At 43.0% G+C, this 22594-nt stretch overlaps 1 protein-coding gene across 1 annotated transcript; it reads right to left on the reverse strand.

Moving 5' to 3' along the window:
- Positions 1–1596: 1596 nt before the first annotated feature.
- LOC139665396 (leucine-rich repeat and fibronectin type III domain-containing protein 1-like protein) lies at positions 1597–21385 on the reverse strand. The gene is made up of 6 exons (XM_071544402.1): positions 21113–21385; positions 17373–17573; positions 12439–12605; positions 6057–6297; positions 2793–3005; positions 1597–1911 (listed from the first exon to the last, which is right to left on the reverse strand). The coding sequence occupies exons 1-6, from the start codon at positions 21383–21385 to the stop codon at positions 1597–1599; spliced, it is 1410 nt and encodes a 469-aa protein (XP_071400503.1).
- Positions 21386–22594: the final 1209 nt, after the last annotated feature.

A 22594-nucleotide genomic window follows, 5' to 3' on the forward strand; every position in this document is an offset into this window, starting at 1 on the left:
GAAAGAAGAAGCCCTCGCTCTTTGATTCTGAGGGACTGACACCAAAACCTGACGTTTACCGCTGAGGTTTTACATCCTGAAACATTTTCTCATATCAAACTCCATTGGAGCTGCTGGAGATACAGTGTCAACATTACCATGTTTTTCAAGGATTTTTGTGAGCTCAGCAAACAACAACAACCTCAACAACGTAAATTAAAGTAGCTGTTGTGTTCTAGTCTGCTAGTCCCATGCCACCTCATTGAGCTGTTCACTTCCAAAAACCTGAACAGCCTCCTACATGAGGAAGACCTTGGTGATAACTACCCACACAGGGATGGTGTGTGTTTCTGACATATGGAGCAGAGACAGACAGACACACACACACACCCACAGACACAAGCGCACTGACCCACACACACACACCCACTCTCACTAGCTTGTATCGTGGAAGGAGCTTTTTCTGTATCTGATATGTACAAACACACAAACACACAGTGAAACACACAGACATCCAACCAACCTGCCAAGAAGACAGAAGGACAGGTGGGCAGATACACACACACACACACACACACACACACACACACACACATACAAACTGAATGTCTCATCTGCCAGTAGAATTACTAAATAGAATCTGGTAGCCTACACACACACAGACAGACATTGTATGTCACTTGGCCACATGGCTGTTATGCATCTCCTGCAGCTGAATATATTTAAATCTGTCTGCCTTACTTTTTCCCTTGGTCCCCCTCCATCTCTCTACATCAGGCTACTTGTGTGTGTATTGTGGCTGGATTCTGTCCAGACTCTGTAGAGGCTTTGTAGCTGTGTCACAAATCTCCCAGCAACCACAGCTGGTGCCGAGTCAGCTTGTTGTGGTGTGGCTGTAGATCCATTCAGTAACGTTCTCAGTAAAAGTGAATAGTGTGATAAGGTGGATTTGTGAGGTTACCGTGACACAGTAAACTGTCTTGTCTTTAGCCCTAGTCTCTACTCCAAAACATGAAGAGTTGTAGCTTGAGAAGAGTCAGCTCAGTTAACCTGAACAAACTGTTAGCTAGCTAACTAGCCAGCAAACACACTGATGTTAATGTGAACATGCTAACGCTAGCTGCTACTCGCTACATTAGCTAGTGTGCTAATCAGATGTGTTAACAACAAGACAGTGATGGTTAGCTGACCAGATACTATGGTTAGCTAGCTAACAAGCTGACATTATCTAAACACTAAATCAATCAGATGGATCAGTGATGAAATGATCAGTTCAGTCACAAACAGACAGAAATTAACCGTCTGTTCAGTTCAAGTTGTACGTTTAGACACAATCAGCTGTTCACAGCCACTGTTGCCCAGGAACCTCCAATATGGCCGCCACAAGGTGTGTTACCTCACCTGAAAGCCCTCTATTCAACTCACAATGCCAGGCTGATATCTGGTTTTCAGATGTAGAAGATTTCTTTTGTGCGTCAAGACCTTTCACTTAATGCATCCTGGAAGATGATAAGTTGCATCAAAATGACAAATGTAACCGTAACTATGCAAACACACACTCTATCTCCCCGCCGCCACCCCACCGCCACACACACACACACGCACAGAGCATGTTTCTTACCTGTATATGAGTATATCATCAGTGGAGCTATTGTATTGGATCTGGTACATGCGAACCCCTGGTATGTGGTTCTGCGGAGGCCATCTGATGGTGGCAGAGCTGGAGGTCAGGTCCGACACGCTGACCCTCTGCTGGTCGGACCGGGCCTGGCCCCCGCTCACGTTGGACTTGATGGAGGTGGGGATGTCCGAGGGCCCCGGGTCGGGGTCCAGCTTGGGGTCAAAGTGCGGCGAAGGGTTGACGACTAACTCGACGGGAGCGGTGGCTTCCCCCGCCGCGTTGGACGCTATGCAGGTGAACTTTCCAGAATCCTAGATGTCATCAGAATAGATTCAGCTTTTATTCTCCATTTTGTGCATGTCAATCAATCAATCAATCAATCAATCAATCAATCAATCAATCAATCAGTAAGTATGAATCACATTATAAAGTACATTCTAAAAAGTTCAGTACACTGATACATGGCTCTTCAGGGTTTCTTTGTTCTCTGTTTGTATCATAGGGACATTTTTCAGTTCTTTATAAAACTATCTATTGGACTAGAAAAGTTCAATAGATTATTAGAATGAAAACTTAAAAGTTACAAAAATTATTCCCATGTTTGCCATTTTGAAGTTTCGTTGCACTCGGGGTAGGGACATGTCAGAGCAAGTACAGTCCAGCTATGACATACTGCCGTGTACCAAGATGTGCATCATACAAACAGGGGGAATTGGACAAACATTTATCATTTCACAGATTCTCTACTGAAAAACGTATTAAAAATGAATGGATCTCAAGAATCTGAAGATCCCAGGTAGCTAACTTAGCTAATATGCTAGGTTCCCTGCGTTGTAGTTGTTGTAGATTGCTAGCTTATTTGATAACTGTTAGTTTTATCTGAAGTCCTCACTTAGTTTTGTATGCCAATCTTCCAGATGGAGTGATGTAAATTCAAAATGGCCACTGTGGGAATAAGGTCAATAAACCAGTTTGTAGTGCTATATACAAAATGTATGTAGGTTCTATATAACAAAAAGTTTCTAAGATCACAGCCAACGAACCATTCACTGCTGCTATACAGAACCATTTGGTATTTGATGAAAACCCAGTGTTCAAGTTGACCAATAACTTCAAACTAGAAGAAGAACACACTCATATTACAGCCACATTCCCAGAACATTCATGACCCCACAGCTCATCCGCCCTCTACCTTGACGGAGGCCTTGAGGATATCCAGCGAGCCGTTCTCGTAGCAGACGGTTCTGGAGGTGTTTCCGATCAGCTTCCCGTCGGGGCTCACCCAGTGGGTGGAGGGCTCCGGGTCTCCGATGGACTTGCAGCGCAGGCTGACCTCCTGGCCCTCCATCACAAACATCTTGGAGGTGTGACGAGTTATCATAGGTGGCTCGCAAACAAACTCCTCCTATAATAGGAGATAAGTCGACAAAATAGGAGTCAACGTAATGTAATCATGACAGTTGAAGTATAGGCTGACTCAACAATACAAAACAGATCAAACTTGGATATGTGGCAGGTTATTATAGATGGTTCACACACAATCGCCTCATATAATGAAACGCATTGATACACTATTGGTGAAATATTAATATTAACTACAGGAGAGTTCAGAGTTTATTCACGGCATTTCAAAGCCGTTCAAATTTGCACTCTGAAAAAATCTTTTTCTGTTCACATGGGTTCTGAATGGTTTCTAGTGGTCTTTCCCTCACTGGAGTTTCATAATGGACTCCAATCATCTTGTTTTCACATGGAGGTCTCTGTGTGGAGAGTTTTCAGCCCCTGCATCTCCATGTAAACCTCCTCACTGGCCCTGAAACCTGTGTAAAGCCAGGTAAAGCCCTGGTGAAGTGATATGCAGGGCCAAACAGGGCCGACCGAGGCTTAGCAGGGCTTACTCCTCCTCTGGGCCACTCAGCGTCCCCCACACTTTGTGGTTCCTCTTAGCTCTTGTTACCAGCTGAGATGATTGCTGACTTGATGACCGCTGGACTGCAGCTTCAAATAAAACGTATTGCTTTCAATCTCGTGTTACATTCTAACCCGCAATTGCTCCAGTGGAGCCGCTCTGTGAGCGTAAAAGATTGTAGTTGAGCTGGGCAGCTCCCAGGTGAGACTGTAACTGAATATGTGTGAATGTGAAGTTGGATATGGAAGGAAAAGAGCATCAGTACTCAGTCAATATTCCTTGGATTAATACATATTTGGTTTGTTTTGCCCTGATAATCCTCAAATTCTATTTGCTGCTCCAAAGAGTGCATTGTTCTGAAAGAATAACAGAGGGAGAAAACACCTGGAACATATTCATCAATATGTATAAGTATGGCTTTGGTATTCACAAATGCAAACAACATCTGAATTGAAACAAACTACAATAAGCCACACACTGACACCAGACATTTTAGTAGGTTACAGTTATCTGCTTTTGGAAAGTTTGTCTCTTTGAAAAATGTATAGAAAAATGTTTTTAATTGAACTTAATAACCTTTGCGGATTGCCATTCATTTTATGATTTTTGACATACGTCAATACAGCAGAAAACAACCAATACCAACTTTTCATCCTCAATGCACTATATGAGGATTAATGTGTGAATTTGGACTCTTCCATCAGACAACAGCAGCACAACACAGCAGTGAAGCAGCTTCCATTGATTTCACAGGAGTCTTTCCCTCGGTGGCTGATGGCTGATGGTGACTGCGATGCCCGACACCTGCTGGCTGTACTGGAGCTCCAGTTAGCTCCACTCGTCCTCGCTGTGGGGAAGAGGCTATTATGCTCCCTGGTTGTACCTCTCTAAGTATTAATGTGCTCAGACAGGTGTTCAGGTGACACAAAGGTCTGTAGATCGACCTCTTTTACGAGGTTAATCCTCTTATAGAGATCCTACAGCACCTCTCTGAAGGAGGTCCAGGACTATTACTCAGCCTCATCTTGAGGTGAGGCAAAGGTCTCTACACCATCCTCTCTAAGCTGATAACAATTAATCCCATCTTTATCTCATAGCGCACCTCCACTTATCATACCGGCTCTCAAACGGCCCGGCGGTATTGGCTTTAGCCCTCCAGATCGCCCTCTTTATGTTAACGTGTTGAACCGCACCATTTAATTCTGTTATTATCTCTCCCAGTATCAGCTGTGTTATGGTGCAGAGGTATTATCCCAGCAGGTCTCTAGATGAAGTGCAGATCTCTAAGTGGTTCCTTCCACCTCTTGACCCACACCAGCTGACTGTAGTGTTCAGCAGTAAGCCGCTTGGGGCCGTTTCACATCATGCCTAACGCCTCTTAGCTGGTCTAACACTGTAACGCATGGCCTCCTGTGGCTTTTTGCTTTAATACAGTGGCAGTAACATACCACTGCAATAAAAAAACATACACTACCAGTCCAAAGTCTGGACACCTGACTGAATGTTCTCTGTTTCTCATTCTCTTAAAGCCATTTTGATCTAAAGGCTTCTGCTTAAATGCTTGAAATGTGTTTCTTTGACAAATATAAATAGTGAAGTTGATCCTATGTATGAATTTCTTTCCAAAGCCTTTTTGCCTTTCCATCAAGGCAAAGAGCGGCTACTTTAAAGAATGTAAAATATAACATAGTTTTGATTTGTTTAACACTTTTTTGGTCACTGCATGATTCCATTTGTGTTATTTCATAGTTTTGATGTCTTTACTGTTATTCTAAAATGTGAGAAAATAGTAAAAATAAAGAAAAATGTGGTATGTCCAGTCCACACTTTTGACTGGTACTGTAAATATTCAATATTTTTTAAATTAACAATAACACAATTGTACTGTACTTTATTATACTGCACTGCCACAGAACAGTATAAGCAGTATAATCACTGACCTTCCCCTCTGATGGTTCAGAAAGATTTCCCAGTGAGATCTTGAGGCGATTCGCAGGTTTCAAAATGATTCTTTTACAACATACCATTATGATACTATGACTGTTATCTTACTGTATTGTAGACTTAAAGGAATAGTTCACCCAAAAATGTCATCAATTCTGTCATCATCTACTCCCCCTCATGCCAAATGAAACACAGGTGAAATGTGTTAGTCCATATAACACACAGGGAGGCTGCAGCACAACTTGGTAGCAGCCTTCTCCAAAACAACTGAAGTCAATGGGGACCAAAACAAAAACAAAAACAGCCAAACAATCACACTGTGAATAGAAAGACCTATACACCATTATTTGTTGCAAATCAATCAGCTGTAGTTCAGATTTGCACTAAATGATGGTGTAAATATACTGTAGGTCTTTGTGGAACTCTGAAGAACTGGTCCCCACTGACTTCAGTTGTTTTGGAGAAGGCTGCTATGGAGTTGTGCTGTGTGTTATATGGACAAACTTCACCTGTGTTTCAACTGGCATGAGGGGGAGGAGATGATGACCGAATTTTCATTTTTGGGTGAACTATTCCTTTAATGCAGTAAAATCATGGACTGACCTCTCTGATGGTCCAGAAGTATTTCCCAGCCAGGTCTCTGGGCGAGGCGCAGGTCTCCAGGTCGTCCTCCCTGGTCAGCCTGCGGAGCCACACCAGCTCACAGTTACAGTGCAGAGGGTTTCCGCCGAAGCTCAGCACCAGCGCGGTGAGAGGGGAACCCTTCATCTTGGCATAGACCGGGATCCGCAGGAACAGAGGGTCCGGAGGAATCTTCTTCAGCTTGTTGGATGTCATGTCCAGTCTGGAGACGGGGAGAGACAGGGAGGAGGATCAGACATTTTAATTCCATGTAGCTGACGCAGAGGGAAGGAGAGGGCGGGGACACATTCAAAGATTTTTACAATCATAACTGACAATGAAAAGATTGAGCAGCACAACATTTAACAACTTAAATTTATAGATTTTCAGTCTTTAGGGACGCACACATAACGACATCCCACAAATCGAGGAGCACAAATCTAAAGACCATATCTGTATAAAAAAGACAGAGAATAAGTGGACACAGTTCTCTTGTGAGAATGTGATGTTTTGTGGTAAACCTGCACTCACAAGAATACATTTTTTTTAATTTCTTATATTTTTTTTGATACCAAAACAAACATGGAGCCCATATGGCTTGCAGCAGTCGTGGTTTATGCTGCGGTTTGCACAGAAAAAATGAGGGAGAAGACGTTCAAGTTTCTTTTTCTTTCCCAGTTCATAAAGTAATTAAAGGAAATTTTGCACACCTAAAAGTCTTTGAGTGACAGGGTTAGGGTCAACCACTGCTCACATTGGATCTTGTGTTTCCCCTCTTCCTTGCTCTGTAGCAAACTCAGTTTTCATCGGCTGTTCCCGTTTAGATTTGAGTCTGTGACGAACACACGCCACAGGATTACGCAAAGACTGGCCCCGATAAAATCAAACATGCTTGAATTATTTGTGACGTTGCTGTTTGGGATCGTCCGAGAGAGACTTTAACACGTATAATGATTACAGGCATCGAATGAATGATCGATCAATCAACCAACCAACCATTCAATCATTCAATCAGCCATTCAGGCAGTAAGTCAGAATTGTCTTCAGGTTGTTGGATGCCATGGCTGCGGTCGAATTGTCTTTTTTGCTTAGGAAGGTTCCTAACTGAGTGAAATGACCTGGAAGTATCTAAGTGTCAGCCATGATAAGAGCTGTTTGAATTCTCTAAATGCTAAGGAAAGGTGCTTCAATGCTTCCTTACTTAGCTCCTTTAGCATAGGATACACTGGACCATCCTTTACGAAAGGAAAGGAGATAATGCCGTCCCACAATTCCTTGCGGCAGCAACATTCGGCCGTTCACGAAAAACAAACGATCAACATGACCGACAAGGGATGCAGATCATCATGCAAGTTACTGTTGCTTATCAAGCATTTTCCATCTTATGCCATAACTTGCTAATATGCTTATATGTTTTGAACAACATGTTAAACCCAGAGGCGAACTATGAACATTATACTGCTGTTGTAAAATGATCAAAGTGAAGTTAACGTTGTAGCGTAACCTCTGCTCAGTTTGCATTAGTTATTTCATTCTGAGCGTTGTTGTATTGCAGCCTTTAGGAATATCATTCATTCATTTGACTTCAGTCACAGATGCTGAAGCCCTTGCCTTAATAAAGGCCTGGATCAGCCAGAACTACTTCAAAGCATGAAGTCAACATTTCAAGGTGTTTACTGAGTCGTGTGGTGGTTCTTAAGATATTATATGCATATAGGCTTATAATCAGATCATAATCAGCATATTAACCATAACACAGATCACACTAATTGGGATTCATGTGGATAAGCAGACCCACGTCATTAACATCTGACCTCATGACCTTTTCCATCGAGGTCAAGGAAAAGTGGTTAGGAAAAGACATAGGACGTATTTTTTTTGACTATTCGACCGCAGCCCATGTCCAACCCAGAGAAACACAGAGGGAGGGACATGAGCCAGTGCAGCAGTTGGTCGATTAGTGAGTCAATCAATCATCCTGAACCTTCAGCCCGGGTGTCGTGTTTCTGTCCGAGGGCAGGTGATGTTTCTGAGTCACCGAATTAGTCGACCGGTCCGGTCCAGAGGGAGAGCGAGGGACTCAGAGGGAGAGAGAGAGAGAGAGAGAGAGCGGTTAATCAGTCAGTAAATAAGCCCGTCGGTCAGAGAATCAATCAGTCTAAATCTTCTGCGGCTTGTTGGCGGCCATGTCCCGTCTGGACGGAGAGGGAGGTGAGAGGAGGCGGGGCCTTTCAGTTAGCGGACCGATCGATCTGAAGTCTGAGGGTGGGACGCTGTGTTTAGAGTGGAGACAGAGGGAGAGAGAGAAGGAGACGATTGTCCTGCATCCTTCTTCCACTCTCACTCTGCTGCTCGCTGCTCCCACTGGTTTCAAGGTGCAGATTAGAGCTAAGTGAATTATAAATGTCAAGGTGTATAAATTTGAAAAGTGTTTCCATTAGCCACCAGTCACTTTTTTAAATGAACTCACCGAAAGGTCTGAAAAGTTCCTATTAAGTAAACCTCCATGCTCTCTCTCTCTCTCTCCTCTAAATTCAGTAAATGCAGATGGATCGATGACTTCTTAGCCAGCCTCCCCTCAGGCTTTTCAGTGCCACACAAACACGAATGTCCTGTCCTTTCTTAAAAAAGGAGATGAGGCATTTTCTCCATTAGCTGCGTATGGAGAATTACCTTCTTAACCCGGTCACTCAGGTAACCTTTTTTGGTTCGAGGCATGTGAACATCATCGCTAAAATGACCACGCTTCATCCTAAAATAACTCCTGGAATGTTTTACAGGCTGAAGATATATAAACAGTGTAAGAGAATCTAAGGGTGGAGTTTTCCCTCCGCCGCTACACCATCTCTGGGAATTGAGCAGTAATTTCCTGGCTGAAACACTGGACCTGATGTCTGGTAATAATGTGGTGGATTCAAGCATTCACTGCTGTCAGCAACAAACCCAGGAAAGCCTATTTTCCCCGAAGCCCCTCCAGAGCCGTTCAACAACAACGATGACTTAACAAGAAGTTAATAGCTGTTGAGAGAAAGCGAGCATGCTGCACTTTACAAATTTCAATTATGTTATTTCATGGGCAGCAGCCTTGTGGCAGATTAATTTGTGAGTGTATGAACGTGTGTGTGTGTGTGTGTGTGTGTGTGTGTGTGTGTGCACATGGACAAATGAGGAGTTGCGAGAATAAGTTGCTCCGTAACTTTTTTGGCCCCAGGGCAAAGGAATCTGCTGCAACCCATTATACATTTTCATAAATGCATGTCTGCTTATCAGAAAATAGAGCTGTTTCTTCTTAATTCAATGATTGTTGCTCTTCGGGACGGAAATTGATATTGATTACTGTTAATGGGGTTATTCAAACATCATTTTGCACCAGTAGAGTGAAATCACTGAGCACACACACTCTCACACACGCACACACACACACACACACTGTCTATGAGCATGTCTCAGCCCAGAGCAGCAGTGGCAGTCGGCGGAGCAGCAGTCTGAGGTTTAGAGAAGCGAGCCTGAGCCTGGAAGGTCGCTGTTTCAAATCCCCCTTCAGTCTGGAAGGCAATGAGATCAGTAACCTTTCCCATCACCTCCCATCAGCTCGGCCCGGGGCGAGACGCTGCCCCCCCCCCCCCCCCCCCGCGCGCGCTCGCCGCCCGACAGAGGAGGACCTCGGTTGTACCTAGTGTGTTTAACTGTGTAAGTGTGAAGCAAGGTGCTGCTGCAGGAGCGAGCGTGCTCAGTGAACTGAAGCTCAGCCTCCCTGCAGCAGGGTCTGCCATCCGGTCTGTGATTTCATGTCAGCCGTGTCCCGCGTCAGGCTTCACTTTTATGACTAATTGGTTGGAAAATCAATTAAATGCAAAAGCAGCTCATCGGGGGAACAAAACATAACCTGAAACTGTTTAAACCTCCTTATTACAGCTGCATCAAAGTGTTTTACTCTTGAGCCACACAAACATGTCTGGCAACCTGAAATATGGAGTTTGTGTTCTTTAAATGTTCATCCAGTAATGATTAATTGCTATATTCCAAACGGTGTAATTCTTTGTTTGTTTCATCACACATCTCTCTCTGGTAGACTCACAGCATTACAGGCTTCAGTTTCTTGCTCAAGAGCGCTTCAGCAGGGATAACACTTTGGCCATCGTGGGGTTCAAACCTGTGACTGTCTGGTTATGGCAGTGATTCTCAACCTTTTTCACACCAAGGACCCTAGTAAAGTCCACATTAGACCCACAGACCCCCATTTGATGAGATTTTGTCTCTCGGACACAAATCTGAGAATATTTTTATTGTTAGATATGATTTTGTCCAGAACTCCATCACTGTCTGTATTGTAGGTAGAGAGATAACAGAGAAACTATGATCAGAACAGTCATTCTTCTACATTCTCTAATTCTGTTAACGTCTTATAAACTAAGTAATGGTAAAGTTTAATTCATCAGTTTGTGGGGATCCCCTGGAACCTTTTCAAGGACCCCTGGTGGTCCCCGGACCCCACTTTGAGAACCACTGGGTTACGGGACGGTCACTCAAAGCACCAGGTCACCGTCCTGCTGGCTGAAAATACCTTCAGAATACTCTAATACTGTAATTACATCATGTATTATTGAGCTTTTCATCAAGTGCTTACACAGTACTATGATAATACAGAGGTTCATAGGTTCATGCAGTAGAATAAGGCCGTTATAAAGTGTCATATAATGTTAACATGATTCATATGTTGTATTGATGCACTCTGCTGTAACAACCTGATCTCAGAAAGTTGTGAAATGAGAACAAGTTTAGGAACTGAAACAGCTTGGTTAAGGTTTGGGAAAGGCTTTGGTCGGGTAAATAAGAAAAACTTTTGCTAAAAATTTGAAATTGACTCACGGTAGAAATTTCCCTCATACAAGCTGGGAATTGAACTCCGGTCGGCGGCATTGAAGTCAAACTCCTCCGCTGATCCACGACACCCTGACTGTCCACTGAGACTCTACTGCCTGTTACACTGAACTACACTGAACACTTTAGGTGCCACCAACACATAATTTAGTGTTAACAAGTCGTGTTCACTTCATGTATTTGTATGGCCAGTTTCTGTTTTGTGTCGGTTCAGTACAGAGACACTGGACAACATGCTGGTAAGATATCTAAATATATTTGGTGCTGCTGCGCTAAACTTTACACTATAAGTACCAAAGAGTGATTGATAGTGTGCCACAGCATTTATAGGCAGTACAGGCACAACAAAGTCCATTTGCAATGGAAAGAAGCCTTTTGGTAACAGTGCACCAGATTTAATTTGCAGGTATGTCAGCCAGCAGGTGCTGCAGTATGTGGTCCAGAGCAGAAACACTCCGGCTCGGTTTTCCAGTGGAAACCAAAGTTTATTAGTGCTCTGGCATGGTGAGCGTTTCTCTCACTTCCATCCCTCCTTCCCTGGAGGGAAACTGAAACTGGCAACCCTCTGCTCACTGGCCTGCTCCTCTGCTTCTCTCCTCCAGGACAGTCGGTCTCAAACATTTTCATATCACCGACTCCCAGATAGACACATATTAGGGCCATGGACCCCTGTTTAATAAGATGTTGCCCCAGAGGCAAATGATTTAGTATTGAATTGTGTAACTGTCTAGCTTACTTTAGTTTAGTTTCTTAAAGAAAATAACAACAAATAGACAAAACCTGCCGCACAGATAGTGCAGGTGAGAAAAAAAAGGGCTTATAGTATCTCACCTAATTACCATAAAATGAAAACAATATACTATAACAATGATATAAGATGATAAAAAAACTGCACATGGGGAGATAACAAGGTGAGAGTGAAACCTCCCACTGAGCAAAAGACGTGATTTCAACGTTGCGTCTATGCTTTAGCTCTCATATAGCCCAGGATCATTACGGTTATGTATAGACCTATTTTAGACCAAGCAGTAAATACATTATTACAATGAATAAACATCTGTAAATACCAAAAATATGCACCAGAGAAGTCCTGTAGACTAGCCTACAAGATAATTATCTGAGCACAAGAAGTAATTTCAACATTGCGTCTATGCGTAGCTCTCATATAGTCCAGGATAATTTTGTCTATTTATAGACATCTAATAAACTTTCACTTTTCAACCCCATTTAAACTTAATTTAGCCTAGACGGCTATGGCCATTTAGACGTGTTTTAAACGTCTAATCATCGTAAAATTGCTCAGTGGGCTGGGACTACAGTAGTGATACTTATACATTCTCCAACTGCGCGAATCCTTAGTGAATTAAATTAGAATGAAATCAAACTGTTCCTCATTTTGCTGTGGACCCTCTGGAACCCCCTCAAGGACCCCTTGGGCGTCCCCCGGACCCCAGTTTGAGACCCCCACCCCCACGGTCCTGACCTGGCCAGCTTGTGCAGGTTGGAGAAGATTCCCTCGGGAACGCTCTCGATGAGGTTGTGGTCGAGGCTGAGCGTGTTGACGCTGACCAGCAGGGCGATGGTCTCCCAGGGGATATCTACCAGGTTATTGTAACTCAGGTCCAGGTCCTCCAGGGTCTCCAGGAAGTCCTACGGGGGGGGGGAGAGAAAGAGAGAGAGAGAGATCAAAGGTTGAGCTTTCACCTCGATGTTTTGGCAACACTGTTCTCAACTTTCATGCCAGTAAAGCCCGTTGGATTGAGCTGCATCGAAGATTTACAAAGAAAGAAAGGATGGGTGGGAGGTGGAGGAGGGATAAAGAGATAGACAGAGAAAGGAGGGAGGAGAAGGACAGAGAAAAGGAGGAAATAAGAAAGAGGAACAAAGGAGAGAAGAAGAGGAGGGAGGAGGGAGGCAGCGATAGCAAGGGGGAAGGGAAGGAGAGAGAAGGAAGGAACGAAGGAGAGGTAGGGGAATGGAAGGAAAGAGGGAGGCAAGGAAGGAAGGAAAGAAGGAGGGAGGGAGAGAAGGAAGGAAATAAGGAGGAGGGAGGGAAGGAAGGAGGGAGGAAGGGAGGGAGGGAGAGAACAAAGGAAATGAGGAAAGGAAGGAATGAGGGAGGCAGATAAGGAGGGAAATAAGGAGCAGGGAAGGAAGGAGTGAGGGTGGGAGAGAAGGAAGGAAATAAGATGGAGGGAGGGAAGGAAGAAAGGAGGGAGAGAAGGGAGGAAATAAGATAGATGGAGGAAAGGAAGAAAGGGAGGAAAAAAGGAGGAAAAGAAGGAACGAGAGAGAGAGAAGGAAGGCAGTAAGCAAGAGTTTATGCGTGCACATCATGTTTTAGAGAGAAAGAGAGAAACGGAGAGAGATTTGGGAGAGGGAGAGAGACATTAAGGATGGAGAGCGAGAAAGGGGGGGGGGGGGCAAAAAGAGAGTGGGGGAAAGAAAGAGAGAGAAATGGATATCAATTACCCGGTGAACGCAGCAAACACCCAAAGCACGTTGCTTTTCTCTAATTGCCTCCATACAATTCTCATAATCAGAACACCATTCAAATGCCACGAGTCAACGCACATTACAATGAGCAAAAACACAAAGACAGGAGAGAGGGAGAGAGGCAGGAAGGGAGAGAGAGGGAGAAGGAAAGGAGGGATGAGGGGAAGGGAGGATGGGAGATCAGGGTGTCGATCGCCCGCAGCACGGTGTTTTTTCTGAGCGTTCTCACGCAATTCTCACAATCAGCACACAGTCTGATCGTCACAATGCCTCAATTCACATCACAATAATCGCCGCTTTATTGCCAAAATGAACAAAGGAGATTTGATTTCTGAACGACAATTACAGAAAGAACTTCCCTGGAGCCGTGGAGAGAGAGAGAGAGGGAGAAAGAGAGAGAGAGAGAGAGAGACAGACACAGAGAGAGAGAGAGAGAGACACAGAGAGAGAGAGAGACAGACAGAGAGAGAGAGAGAGAAAGAGAGAGAGAGACACACAGAGAGAGAGACAGAGAGAGAGAGAGAGAAACAGACAGAGAGACAGACAGACAGAGAGAGAGAGAGACAGACAGAGAAAGAGAGAGAGACAGAGAGAGAGCGAGAGAGAGAGAGAGTGAGAGAGAGTGAGAGAGAGAAGTTCAGAGAGAAGATCAGACAGGGAAGGGAATTAAATTCAGAGAGAGAGAGAGAGAGAGAGAGAGAGAGAGAGACAGACAGAGAGACAGAGAGAGACAGAGAGAGAAAGAGAGAGAGACAGAGAGAGAGAGAGACAGACAGAGAGAGAGACAGACAGAGAGAGAGACAGAGAGAGAGAGAAGGAGAGTTACTGTGTGCCAACAAAATGTTCATTTACAGCTGAATTATACTGATTTGGAAAGCTGGATTTTCATTTACAGTTTGTGTATATATGACTTTGTTTGTTTAAGCAAAGTTCTGTGTTATATAATCTGCATAGAGAAATATTTTTTTATCCTTTAGCAATGTGAAAGATCTTTTCATGCCAATTTTACTTGAAAATTGAAGGAAAAAGAGGTGAGAAAGTTGCCTGGGGTCCAGCTTCCATGAATCTCAGTCTTTAGCACTTTTTGGACCAAGACTATCCACCAGCAGTTATTTCGAACAGATACTGTCCGACAAAATACTAATGGATTTCTTTTTTTTAGAGTCTTCAAATATACAACAAATTGGCAATGACAGTTCTTTCTATATCAGTAAGCTGAGTACAGTACATATGTGTCAAAGACAATAATCAAAAAGGAAATAGAGAAAACAAAAACAAAACAAAGAGAAAAGAAATAGTAAATTAAAGGGAAAAGAAAAAAAAAGAAAAAAAAAAACAGAGAACAATGTATACATTCCAGGGGTTAAATTACTTTATACTATGCAAATACTAAGTGTAATTTTTGGGCATTCATGCTTTTCATACATTTTAGAGATTTGGAAAATGTTTCTAACTTGTTTTTAAAGGCAGCGTTGTGTTTTGCAATATTTACATTTGTGTATAAAATATTTAGCCAAAATAATTCAATTATTCATTAAAGATTCTATATTTCTATCTTCTATAAACATTCCAAATTTGACATTTTCTAGTAGAAATGGTGGTAGAACCTCAACGCTAGATTGAATCCCTAAATTCAAATTAGACCAAAAATTATGAGTAATATTACAGTGAAAAAATAAATGATCTGTTGTCTCTACCTCTAAAAGACCTAAAATTGACAAGAATTACAGTCTATATTAAATTTTAATCTTAGAAATTCACTAGAGGGGTAAATTTAATTAATTATCTTGAAGTGTACCTCTTTAGCCTTGGGGGGGATAGGGAATGAAATATATCTTTTCTCTAATTTTTAACAGGAACAATCAGCTGTTTAAAAGCTGGAAAGTGAACGCTGCCATGACTGAGGTGATGATGTCAGATTATGTCAATCTACTTTGACTGACAACTAACATCAACCAATCGGGGAGAAATTCAGTCAGTGATATAGGCTTGACCAGACCGCTACGAATCACCATGCAAAATTCAAAAAGTGCTAAAGACTGAGACTCATGTAAGCTGAACACCAGGCGAGGGAGAAAGAGTGAATGACGAGAAAGGATGAAGGGACACAGGGAGGAGAGAGAGCATGGGAGGGAAGGAGAGGGAGAGAGAGAGAGAGAGAGTGGGCGAGAGAGAGAGAGAAAGAGTGAAGTTCAGGTTGAAGTTCAGAAGGTCCGGTCCATCAGCGTTGTTAAAAGTTCGAGTCCTCCTGCTCTTTCTTGTGGAAAACTCTCAGTACAGGTCTGCGAGGCGGTCCGGAGGGGACGCTCCGGAGCGGCGCTGCTCTTTTAATGAGCAGGGAAAGGACAGTTTCACTTAATGAGGCGCGGAAAACAGTTTATTTTAAGGCAGGGTTATTAAAAAGGTGTCCAGCTGAGCCGCGGAAACAGAGAGGGCCGGACCGTGCTGCCGGACTTCAGAGCCGGAGCCAGAAATCTGGAGTCGTGTTCACAAAGCACTTGACCCTTAGTCCCCCGATTTAGTTCTGAAGAGCTTCAGATGACTTTGCCATGACTTTTTCAGAGCCGTGACAACGCCAGACTATTTTTGAAGGTTTGGATGATGAATCATAAGGTTGCTGGCAGCGCTAGTGTAAATGTTTTGGGTTTAAAATAGTTTGTGTGAGGGAATAGTGACTGGAGCCGTCCCAGTGGAGCGGGACAGTCAGCTCCTCCTCACCTCACACAACAACCTGCTGCTTCACCTCCACTCAGGACAGACCAGCTGCTGCTCAGACAGCACAGGTAGACACACCTCAGGTTTACATTAATACAAAACAAAGTCCTACTTGTAAATTATACTGTAGTGCTCCAGATTACTAAAAATATACTGGATTAGCATAGTATTACACTCAGTACCTGAGAATCTCCCTCTGATGCACTAGGCAGCAAGTCATTAACCACTATCAGATGCTTTGGGTTGAAAGGTTCAGTGTATTACACTATACTGTAACAACAATAGCAGTAGTAGTAGTAGTAGTAGTAGTAGCAGTAGCAGTAGCAGTAGTAGTACTAGTAGTAGTAGTAGTACTTGTTTTCACTTGAAAAGATCTCCCTGATATACGAAATAGCTGCTTATTAGCCAGTGTCAGATGTTTTAAGTGGACTAATATAGTTTATTAGGAAGTAGTAACAATATCGTGGCAATACTACTATACAGTACTAATAGTTTTGCCGTTGGTAGCAGTAGAGGGAGTAGCAATAACACTACTAACACTAGCAAGCAACTAATACTACTAGTAGCCCAGTAGTGGTAGTAGTGCTATAGCTACTAGTAGTGGTGGTGGTAGTATTAGTAGTAGTAGTTTTATTGAACAATAGTAATAGTAATATTAATAGCAGTAGTAGTAACACTAGTAGTAGTAGCAGTAGAAACAGTAGTACTAGTAGATGCAGTAGTAGATGCAGTAGTAGTAGCAGTAGCAGTAGTAGTAGTAGTAGCAGTAGCAGTAGTAGTAGTAGTAGTAGTAGTAGTAGTAGTAGTAGTAGCAGTAGTAGTAGTAGTAGCAGTAGCAGTAGTAGTAGTAGTAGTAGTAGCAGTAGTAGTAGTAGTAGTAGTAGTAATAGCAGTAGTAGTAGTAGCAGCAGTAGTAGCAGTAGTAGTAGTAGTAGTAGTAGTAGTAGTAGTAGTAGTAGCAGTAGTAGTAGTAGTAGTAGTAGTAGTAGTAGCAGTAGTAGTAGAAGTAGTAGTAGTAGCAGCAGTAGTAGCAGTAGTAGTAGGAGTAGCAGTAGTAGTAGTAGTAGTAGTAGCAGTAGTAGTAGTAGCAGTAGTAGTAGAAGTAGTAGTAGTAGCAGCAGTAGTAGCAGTAGTAGTAGGAGTAGCAGTAGTAGTAGTAGTAGTAGTACTGGTAGTAGCAGTAGTATGAGTTTCTGTGCCAGTTACCTGGAAGGCTCCCTCTGAGATGCTGTGCAGCTGGTTGTTGGCCAGGATCAGGTGCCTCAGGTTGACCAGGCCCTGGAAGTGGGAGTCGTCCAGCGTGGTGAGGCGGTTGGCGTCCAGGTGGAGCGCGTGCAGATCCTGCAGGTCGGCGAAGGCGTACGGCCTGATCTGACTGATGGTGTTTCTGCTCAGGGTCAGGTGGATCTGGACACACACACACACACACACACACACACACACACAAACTTATTATCATTATTATACTCAGCTGGCACCCATTGGGAGATCCCTCTTTCGGTCCGCCCAAGGTTTCTTCTATTTTCTTTTCCTAACAAGGTTTTCTTGGAGGTTTTCCTTATATGCAGTGAGGGTCTAAGGCTGGTGGAGCCAGTAGGCTAGGATATATAGAATATGTAGGCTGTTTGTCTTGCTAAAATCTGCTTCTGGTCTTCCTGATGTTTGTTCTATATCATTCTGTTCTATGGTTGATTGTTGATCAGTTAGATCTAGTCAGGCTCATTCTCTGTACAGTCCTTTGAGACATTAATGTGATTAAGGGCTGTAGAAATAAACAAAACAAAATGAAAAGTTCTACCCATCTACTTTTTATACAATTTGGGGGGGAAAAGTATTATCTGAAGTTTGTCATTCAAAGTCTGTAAACTATAGAGGATTCAATCTGTAAAACATTTTGTCAGCCAAGAGCTTCCTACTATCCTTTAAAAAGCACCATCAATTGTTTTCATTTTGTGCCAGTAATCGGTTTATTAGACTAGGTTTCACTTTTCTCAAAGTTAGATATCGATATCACGTTTTAGAATTAAACACTTCTAATTCATCGTTTTGCCTTCCCTCCTCCACAGGGAGGTCAGAGGTCAGAGGTCAGTGTGCCCTGGAGCAGGTGGGGATTCAGTGATTTGCTCTGGGACACTTCAGCTGGATGGACACTCATGGGGCTCAAACCGGCTTTCAGGTGACGGGACGGCCTCCCACCACCAAGCCGACCTGTTGCCCGTGTTCGTTAAAAGTTAATAATAATATTAGTAATTAATTCAAATCCTTGAAATCGAGTCTTGCGGGTCAGCTGAGGCATAGAAGTAGAGACAAAATAGTAAAAAAAAATGAGGTCAGGGCTTAATTAATAGATAATAATACTATGATAAATTAATTAAAGTCCGGCAGTTCAGCTTCTGATCAAAGAGACAGTGTTTCTGGACGGGGTCGCATGGCGGTGAGCCGATTCCCTCTGAAACGTGAAGATGCAGAAACTAATTTTTTATTAATACGCGGCAAAAGTCAATCAACACCCCACACATTTCAAAAAGCCATTTTGGAGACGCGCCGTCTGTCTTCACTGGAGACATCTGCGGCGTTCTGCCACGCTCGCCGTCGAACGATTCGAATCTCATTTCCCACGTTTCCTTGTCTGTGAGCAAACACGGTTTGTGTTGTTGTGATCACACTGGAGAGGAAACTTATTTTTCAGATGAGTGACGGCTACAAAAGTCGCTAATAGGATGTTGAGGAAGTCTCCAGCTGCGATGAGTGCCTCTATTTAATGTTTAAAGATCCTGATGCGCGCTCGCTCTCTGTGTGCAGTGGAGCCTTAAGAAACCGACCCCTTCGTCTACATCTCCGTTTCATGATTATAGTGGAATTAATTGGTGAAATCAATAAGATATCGCAGATTTCACCTCAGTCTATTTGTGGGAAGGAGCAGATGTTCCTCATGTTTTTGTGTCGATTAAACACGGAGGATCTCTTCACGGTGTCGGATCCTCTGTCTTGTTATTTTCAATCGAAAGGTCACCGTGTTGCGTGTTCTTGACGGCGCTCAGAGCTTAGCGTGTTTTGTTGTGCTCAGAACGCTGAACGCCACAGTAAAGGAAAAATCCCTCTGATCCTTTTCCACTGTTATTTATCACCAGCCTGTGATGGGATGCATTTCAGGAGTTATTTTGTGATGTAAGTGTTGTGATTTACTTTCCCTCAACCTGCTTCTTCTACTTCGATTGCAGATTTCCTACATTTCCCAGAATGCCTTTTGACAACCCTAAGAGAAGAATAGAGAATTTGTTGTACCGTATTTCCTCTAATAGTGGCCGGTAGTCAACTAAAAGCTGGGTCTGCTGGTCGATAATGTCCGGGGTCGTGGTCGACACGAACAAATAAAGGCCGGCCCCAAATACAGGCCGGGGAAAAAAAACAAAGGAAAAAACAACTGTGGATACCGGTAAACTCTTGGTGCCTGTTATATAATGTAACTGTAGTTTGTAGTATCGTACAAGTGCCACAAGATGGCAGTATGCCACAAGACGGCTCGGCCGGCGGAAGTCTCTGGAGCGTGCCGTCGTCGATTACCGTAATTATCGGTAATGCGTCGCAGTAACAAAAAAACGGCTACCTAACGAACCCCAACAGAAGCAGATCAGAAAACAAGGCCTGTCTCTAATATAAGCCTGCTTCCAATAAAGGCCTGGTACCCTCTGCAGTTGAGGTAAATAAAGGCCCGGGCCAATATTAGAGGAAATACGGTATTCAGTTGTTGGTTTTACGTGTCGGTGGAGGGAGAGGTAACGAAAGCATAGTAACAGCAAGAGAGACAATTTTTCCAAGTGAGGAAACTTGAGAATCGCCCTTTACTCAAACCCAACCTGTCTTGATGCTGCATTGCATTCTGGTCTATTTCCTGCTCCTGTGAACTGTGATTATTATATGGCCTCGTTGAATACTCAATCCTGATTGGCTAATAAACCCATTCTAGGTTCTGTTATTTCAGAATAACAAACAGCTGTTTCTCATCTAATCCTGTCACTCTGCAGTCTTACTTGGTTACTGCAGACAAACACCCAGCTAACCAAGGTTATATATGTCATATTTAATTCATTCAGAGAGCACGAAACTTATGATCGCTGGTTAGAGGCTGAATGGCAATCACATTTGTTTACGTTGCTACGGTTACAGTTCTGCTGCAGTGTGGATGCTAGCTACAGATGTTTCTGTAGTCCAGCTGAAGTGTTTCTTTTCAGAAGCTTGTAAATTACTTTCACTTGTAATAAAATGGTAACACTTTACAATAAGGGTACATTAATTAAGGGTTAGTTAATGCTTAATAAGCATTAACTAACCCTTAATTAACAATTAACTAATGTGTCTGGTAATCATTTACTAATGGTGTTCATGTTAACTAAGGTATTAACTTATACATTATTTAATAGTCATCTTTATAAACTATTAAATAATGTATTTAATACCTTAGTTAACATGAACACCATTAGTAAATGATTACCAGACACAACTAAGGTATTAACTTATACATTATTTAATAGTCATCTTTATAAACTATTAAATAATGTATTTAATACCTTAGTTAACATGAACACCATTAGTAAATGATTACCAGACACATTAGTTAACTGTTAATTAAGGGTTAGTTAATGCTTATTAAGCATTAACTAATGACTGGCTCCCTGTACATCATCCCTTATTACAGCAAGGTCATGTAGCGTTTATACTACTTCTGTCTGTCTGAGAAGTTTTCCGCTAAGTAGAATGAAACAAACAAACATGAAAAAAACAGGTAAAAACGAGAAAAATCGCCAACTAGCTGCCTGGCAATCGCAATCAAGCTAGCCGACACAGTTGGAACACATCCTGGACCCATCAGACTGCTTGAAACTACCGGTTTACATCAAAATAAACATAAATATTAAAGAAAAAAAAGAAACAGAATTGACGCTGACCAGGCTGGACATGTTGGCAAAGTCGCGGTGCCGCAGCGTGGTGATGAAGTTGTCCATCAGCCTCAGCTCCGCCGTCTGCCGGTCGATGTTGGGCGGGACGAAGAGGAGGCCCGTCTTGGCGCACAGCACGGTGTAGGAGGGCAGCAGGTTCTGACAGGTGCAGCGCTTCGGACACAGCATGGAGGAGGAGGAGCAAGGGGGGAGGGAGGAGAGCAGGAGCGAGAGGAGGAGGAGGGGGAGGAGAGGGGAGAGCAGCAGGGAGGAGGCATCCATGGCTCCGCTCCTGGAGAGAGAAGAAGGAAGAAGGAGGGAAAGGTAGGAGTCAGTTCGTGTGGCGTGGTGCCGTGGTGTCAAACTGGGTGTTGGGGTCCTCCGGTGGGGTCGCGGGATGACTTCCGGCGGTCCTGCACAGTTTCAAGTTAAACTGCTTTTCCCCAGATCTTGATCTCATGATTTGATCTGAAGATTTCAGTGTGTTTTATGTTTTATGATAGTCATCTTGCCCCAAACTGACTCTGCCATATCTCTCTTTAGATGAAGATTATTTTTCACAGCGACAGAATATGTGAGATAACAAGGCTCTAAAGCCACAGAAAATGTGTATCAGGACAGCAGAACAAGTTTTTTTGTGCAGTTTCCCAACTTATAAAAACATGGAAATGACCCAATTCTTCTTCTGGACTTTTCGAGACTTTCCAGTAGGGCTGAAAGGTATTGACAAAAAAATCTAATTGCGATTATTTAGGAGTAGATGAAAGGTTTTCATCAATATTGTAATTGATTCATGGACGAAAGATCACCTGCAGCTCTAAAACACCTTGTTCAGAAATCCAGTTTGGACGCCCCTCTGTCTTTAGCAATTAATTGCAGCCTCTACAATTTTGACAATGCAGAAGTTCATATTGCGATTTTGATTATTTATTTATTTTTTTTATAATTTTTTCTTTCCAGACCTGAAGCCCTGGGTTTCCAGAATGTGGAATAGAAAAAGCATTTCTAATATACAACAAATATTTGATGACATATTTTATATGAAATGCTTCAAGAGAGAGGGAGGGAAAGAGTGGCAGGGAGAGAGAGAGAGAGATAGAGAGAGAGAGAGAGAGAGAGAGAAGGAGGAGTGGTAGAGGGAGAGAGAGAGATAAAGAAAAAGAGAGATATGGAGAAAGAGAGAATGGGAAAAGAGAGATATAGGGGAAGAGAGAGAGAGACAGAGAGAGATAGACAGAGAGAGAGATAGAGAGACAGACAGAGAAGGAGGAGTGGTAGAGAGGGAGAAAGAGAGAAAGAAAAAGAGAGACACAGAAAGAGAGAATGGGAAGAGAGAGAGACAGGGGAAAAGAGAGAGTGTGAGAGAGAGAGTGTAGAGAGAGAGAGAGAGAGAGAGAGAATGAAAAAAGTTGAGTTAGTTGAAGCAGCCTGTATTTTTCTGCTGAGTCAGTTGTCCTGGGGAAGTAAAAGTAAACAGTGGTTACATCATCA

Source organism: Centroberyx affinis, unplaced genomic scaffold (genome assembly GCF_046629955.1).
Source record: "Centroberyx affinis isolate AG114_WGS23_722 - 3 ecotype Tasmania unplaced genomic scaffold, CSIRO-AGI_Caff_v1 ptg004557l_1, whole genome shotgun sequence".
Classification (NCBI taxonomy): domain Eukaryota; kingdom Metazoa; phylum Chordata; class Actinopteri; order Beryciformes; family Berycidae; genus Centroberyx; species Centroberyx affinis.